The sequence below is a fragment of the Myotis brandtii genome, unplaced genomic scaffold (assembly GCF_000412655.1).
Source record: "Myotis brandtii unplaced genomic scaffold, ASM41265v1 scaffold181, whole genome shotgun sequence".
Lineage (NCBI taxonomy): Eukaryota > Metazoa > Chordata > Mammalia > Chiroptera > Vespertilionidae > Myotis > Myotis brandtii.
The window spans coordinates 1,647,247-1,652,763 of NW_005356712.1; the positions used below are offsets into that span (position 1 = coordinate 1,647,247).

The 5,517-nt window shown below is 49.0% G+C and overlaps 1 protein-coding gene and 1 long non-coding RNA gene across 5 annotated transcripts in view; one reads left to right on the forward strand and one right to left on the reverse strand.

The window, feature by feature from the left end:
* Positions 1 to 5,517, forward strand: part of CIT (citron rho-interacting serine/threonine kinase) — a 165,700-nt gene that overhangs the window by 150,846 nt on the left and 9,337 nt on the right. For all 4 annotated transcript variants that reach the window (XM_014537689.1, XM_005863774.2, XM_014537690.1 and 1 more), the window contains 5 exons: positions 738 to 877; positions 2,119 to 2,211; positions 3,138 to 3,246; positions 3,341 to 3,469; positions 4,162 to 4,242. In XM_014537689.1, coding sequence (XP_014393175.1) covers positions 738 to 877; positions 2,119 to 2,211; positions 3,138 to 3,246; positions 3,341 to 3,469; positions 4,162 to 4,242 — 552 coding nt within the window. The remainder of the gene's footprint in view (positions 1 to 737; positions 878 to 2,118; positions 2,212 to 3,137; positions 3,247 to 3,340; positions 3,470 to 4,161; positions 4,243 to 5,517) is intronic.
* LOC106725685 overlaps positions 1 to 5,517 on the reverse strand; it is a 12,515-nt gene that overhangs the window by 1,154 nt on the left and 5,844 nt on the right. Inside the window, exon 2 of the long non-coding RNA XR_001361613.1 lies at positions 882 to 887. This is a non-coding gene — a long non-coding RNA (uncharacterized LOC106725685). The remainder of the gene's footprint in view (positions 1 to 881; positions 888 to 5,517) is intronic.

Below are 5,517 nucleotides of genomic sequence, written 5' to 3' on the forward strand. Positions count from 1 at the left end.
CTGCCCCCCCACAGCCTCCCCCACTATCAACAGTCCCACCAGAGGGTACATCAGTTACAAGTGATGAACCTGCACTGACACATCATTGTCACCTAAAGTCCATAGTTTACATGCAGGTTTGCTGTTGGTGTTGTGTACTTATGGGTTTGTACCCTTAGGTTGTGGCACGAATCCTCTATGATAGCATCATACAGAATAGTTCCACATGGTACCGTTATGAATTCATGGAGTTTAACCTTTGCTGGAATACAGTGCTCTGATATACTGCCCATAGTCAGACTTTATCTGTGCCCCATCCTGGCCTTTAGAGTATCTGTTTTCCTGAGTAGTGATCCAGTCTGGGATCGTTCACTGTGTTTAGTCATGTCTCTTTAGTCTCTGTTAACCTGTCTTTTGTCTTTCATGACATTGCCATATTGGAATTGTCCGAGTCTATTGTTTTATGAAATGTTCTCTCGTTGTTCCTATCCCATTCTTACTTTGGGGGGGATCATGTTTGAAAAGTATGGTTCACCTTCTCCAGTTTTCTGCCTGCAGAATGTTTTTTTCTCCCAGAATCTTGACTAAGAGGCAAGATGTTTTCATTTGAGATCTGAAACTTGGACCGAAACTGTGTTTACAGGAATTCATGGAAAGCAGTGCATCTGTGTGGCCTTGCTGGCTTTTATTTGTGGGTAGAATTAGAACTATCATCCTGTGTCCCCACACTGACCAAGACGCTGTTCCTTCCCCCACAGGAGAAGAGCGAGCCCTGTGTCTTGTTGACGTGAAGAAAGTGAAACAGTCCCTGGCACAGTCTCACCTTCCTGCCCAGCCAGACATCTCGCCCAACGTTTTTGAAGCTGTCAAGGGCTGCCACTTGTTTGCTGCTGGCAAGGTACGCTCTCCTCAGGGCCTCAATGTGCGGAAAGTTTCACTAATTAATTTCCAGGTCTTTTTTCCTAATATAAGCATTTAAGGGCTACACATTTTCTTCTAACTACAGTTTTAGTTGCACCCTGTGTATATATATATTTTATTGATTTCAGAGAGGAAGGGAGAGGGAGAGAGAGAGATAGAAACATCAATGATGAGAGAATCATTGATCGGTTGCCTCCTGCACACCCTACACTGAGGATCAAGCCCACAACCTGGGCATGTGCCCTTGGCTGGGAATCAAACCCGGAACCCTTCAGTTAACAGGCCAATGCTCTAGCCACTGAGCCAAACTGGCTAGGCTGCACCCTGTAAATTTTTATTCAACATATTTTTTAAATTTCTTATATTTATCTGTGAATGATGAGTTATTTAGAAATGTGCATCTTAGTTTCCAAAAATTGGTTTTTAAAAATTATAAGTTAATTTCATCATAATGTTTGAAATACACAAAAAATATATGGAGTATATATGTAAATTATAACATTATAACACCTAATACTGCTGTAAATATCCACAAACTCGCTATCCAACCCAAGAAATAGAATATTGCCAATAATTTTCATTTTCCTGTGTATTCCTTCCCTAATCCATCCCATTTCCCTCTCCCCACCCTGCCAGCCACCTTCCTTTCAGGACTGATTTGAACAATAAGCTTCTTTTCACTCTTGGTGAAATGACAAAGATCTAGGTGTAGGAGGTGAAGTAAGAGGGATTTAGCTGTTCTTGAAAAACAGTTTTAATGTAGAACTCTATATACATAGATCTTAGCTAAGAACTTTTCTTTTTGGGCCAAAATCTTCTCTAAATTCTTACAGCAATGTCTACTGCCTTTCCCCTCCCTGAGGGTATAAGATTATCAAAAGGCCCTGTCTCCAGCAGATACCACACACACACAAAATGCATGTGGGGCAGGTGGATTTCCTGAGCCTTTCTCTGAATCTCTGTTAAATCAGTGGTTCTCAAACAGGGGTGAGCCTGCCCTCGGGACGTTGGGCAATGGCTGGAGACATTTTTTGTCAAACGATTGGCATCTACTAGGCAGGGCCCAGGGTTGCTGCTGAGCATCCCACAATGCACAGAAGAGCCCCTCACCCAGAAGTCACCTGGTCAGGGCTCAGCAGTGCTGAGGGTGAGACCTCGCTCTTTTCCCGCCATCACTATACTCACCAGTGACGCTCCTTTTTCCTCCGACGCTTTCAGATTGAGAACGGGCTCTGCATCTGTGCAGCCATGCCCAGCAAAGTCGTCGTTCTCCGCTACAACGAAAACCTCAGCAAGTACTGCATTCGGAAGGTAAGTCTCGGGCCTGGTCCATCTGCGCTGCCCACGCGCTGGCGTAGAAAGCGTGCTTCTCAGGGCACAGCACGTGTCTGTCTCTTCACCTGCCGTCCTCTCGCCGGGTGGCCTGGGAGAGACCCTTCCTGGAGGAGGCTCCGGGCGCTGGTGGCTGCAGGTCTCCTCTCTAACTTCCTCCTGGTTGTGAGCTCCTCTTCAGCCCGCCCCGTGGATCCAGCTGTTCGTTAAGGTGGAAGGAAGGTGGCTGATGGGAGAGCAGGAAAAAAGGAGAGAGATCTCTGAGAGGCTGGCAGTCGCTGGGGGCACTTACTAGAATCTTTCTTGGGTCCTGGAAGCTTCTGTGAATTACCTTGGAAAAGCCAGTGCTGGCTGTGCTGGGCAGGGCAGGTAGAGCTGGCTCTCCCCGGAGCAGCGGGGTCAGGAGGATGACCGCAGGCTGGCAGGGTGCCCGTGGGCCCTTCCCGGCCTCGCTTCCAGAGAAGGCTGTCTGTCGGCCCAGAGTAGGATGTCCCACCCAATGAGCCCGATTTATTTCAGGTGCTTTCATGATTAGTCTCAAAAGTGAAAGGAAGGTGAATAAACCAGGCTCGTTCCTTGGAGGACCTGTCCACCCTGCATGGGCTGTTGTTAGTTTAGGGTGGATTTTTATTGAGCTCCAACTGGTACCAGGGACTGAGCTGGCTACTTTACAAACACATTTCACAGGGATTCTGAGAAGCAGGTGTGGCAATCCCCAGTTTCAGGTAGGACGATGGATAGAGGCTGGCCATGCTAAGTGACAGAGTCGAAACCAAAACTGAACTTCGATTTTTCCAACCATTTCACATTGTCTTACTGCCTAAAAGTTTCCTTCCATAGGAGAACTGGCGGCGTGGCTACCGTGGGCGGGGACACTCACATTCTCCTCTTGCCCTCTGTCTCAGGAGATAGAGACCTCAGAGCCCTGCAGCTGTATCCACTTCACCAACTACAGTATCCTCATCGGAACCAATAAATTCTACGAAATTGACATGAAGCAGTACACGCTTGAGGGTAGGGCCCCAGTCCTCCCAGCCCACACACTGCTCTGGCCTTGCCACCAGCTCCAGCCCCTTCCTGAAGCCCCGCTTCTCGCCTGCCTTTTCAGAATTCCTGGATAAGAACGACCATTCCTTGGCGCCTGCTGTGTTTGCCTCCACTTCCCACAGTTTCCCTGTCTCGATAATGCAGGTGAACAGTGCCGGGCAGCGGGAGGAGTACCTGCTCTGCTTCCACGGTGAGTCGGGGCTGCCGCTCGCTGCTGCTCTGAGGGCTGCTGGCACCAGCAGACCCAGACCGGGTCCCCCAGGGCTGCGATTGTCGGGGACACTGGGGCAAGGCGGGTCCTGCTGGGGTGCAGAGAACTCCTTCCAGCTTCCAGCTGCCACCAAGGCCTCTCAGGATGCCAGTCCTGCCCCCACCAGGGCGCTCCCCTGACCAGCGCTACTCCGTTCTGTCCGAAGGTCAGGCAGTCCTTTCTTTTCTGTCCTCACCTCTCTCCCCGTCCTCACCGCTCTCCCCGTCCTCACCTCTCTCCCCGTCCTCACCTCTCTCCCCGTCCTCACCTCTCTCCCCGTCCTTATATTTTTGTCTTTCCTTTTTCTTTCCTCTTGATGTGTCTCTTCTTTGTTCTTTCCAAATCTCTGGGTCTTTCTTCTCTTCCTTCCTGTCTCTGGGTCTCTGTTTCCCCCCTTTCCTCCCTGCCCTCCTTTCCCCAACCCTCCCTCCTCCCTCCTCCCTTTTCCTTTCCTCTCTCTCCCCCTTTCACTTGAACCCTCCTTTTCTAATAGATCAGGCTTAGCAGGGCCCTTAGGTTTTAACCATCTGGTGAAATCTGGCCAGTGGTCCCCTGGGCTCGATTCCTCCTTCTTCCGTCAAAGTGTGTGTCCGCCTCAGCTATGCTGATGCCCGGGCTCTGACTCCTTGCAGAATTTGGGGTGTTTGTGGATTCTTACGGGAGACGTAGCCGCACAGACGATCTCAAGTGGAGTCGCTTACCTTTGGCCTTCGGTGAGTGAGGCAAGGTGTGGAGGGCTCCTTTCGCCAGCAGCTGGTGTCCTGGGAAAGAATTGTGGGTGGAATTCGTTTTGGCCCAAGCACTGTGCTCGTGGATTCCATTGGACACCAAGTGCCACGTGTAGTCATCCCCCGAGTCCGTGCTCAGGGCAGAGTCTAAGGCTTGATAAAGAATTGCATCAGCCAAACCCACTGGCCTTGCGAAGTATTTGTGAGGGTCTCATGATAGAAAGCAGACCATTCCCTGAGTTTACTTACATCATTTCAAAGGCAGAGTATCCCATGGCCTAGCCGAACACCTGTCAATATTATCAGTTCTAATTGGGCAAAGCACTCAGGTCCTGGCCATTCTTGTTGCAAGTGTAAGTAGCACTGTGATGAAATCTTGTGCTAATTTGTATGCACTTGTCAAATGGTATCCTCTGCTCCTAAGTTCTAAACGTGGGACTATCTACGTGATCACACACACATACAAGCATGAACTTGCTTGTCCCTGTGAATGTTGGGAATTACCATCACAGCTGAAATGCCCTTCAAGGCTTTTTTACCTATTGCTGCATATCAAGTTTCAGAACCTAGTGACTTAACACAACTTATGGCCCATGATTCTGTGGTTGCCTGGATAGTTCTGTTTCATGTGTCAGCCGGGTCACAGGACAACTATAAAGTCCACAGTGGCCTCACCAACATGGCAGCAATTGGTGGGAGCCCGGCTGGGGCTGGTGGCTGGAGGCCTCAGCTCCTCTCCATGTGGGCAGAAGCGGAAGCTCAGGCCTCGCTTCCACCGTGTTCCGCTGGTTAAAGCAGGCCACAGAGCCAGCCCAGATTCAAGGCCAGGAGACTCCCCCGGGCCTCAGCACCGGGAGGCGTGACTAGTAGTCTAATACCCAAGCACAGGGACCACAGGCATAGGAGGGATGAGCTCCTTTTCCCTTTAAGACAGAAAAGATCTCCGGTCATCTTTAGAGTTTCAGTGACCAGAAATATCTAATTACCTATGAAACCAGTCTTTTTTTATTTAATTTTTTCAAAATGCACATAATCAAAAAATTTTAACGTGTACAATGAAAAGTTTCATCCATATTACCCATCTTCCAAACTCTCCATGCCCACTCTCTCAAGAGAAAAAAGTTTTGAGTTTCTCATCTTTCTAGGGCTTTATGCAAATGCAGAGGAAAATACATTCTTATGTCCCCCTTTTTGGTCATTACAGTAGCACACCTGACACATCATTCTGAACCTTGCTTTATGCACTAAGTAAAACTACAC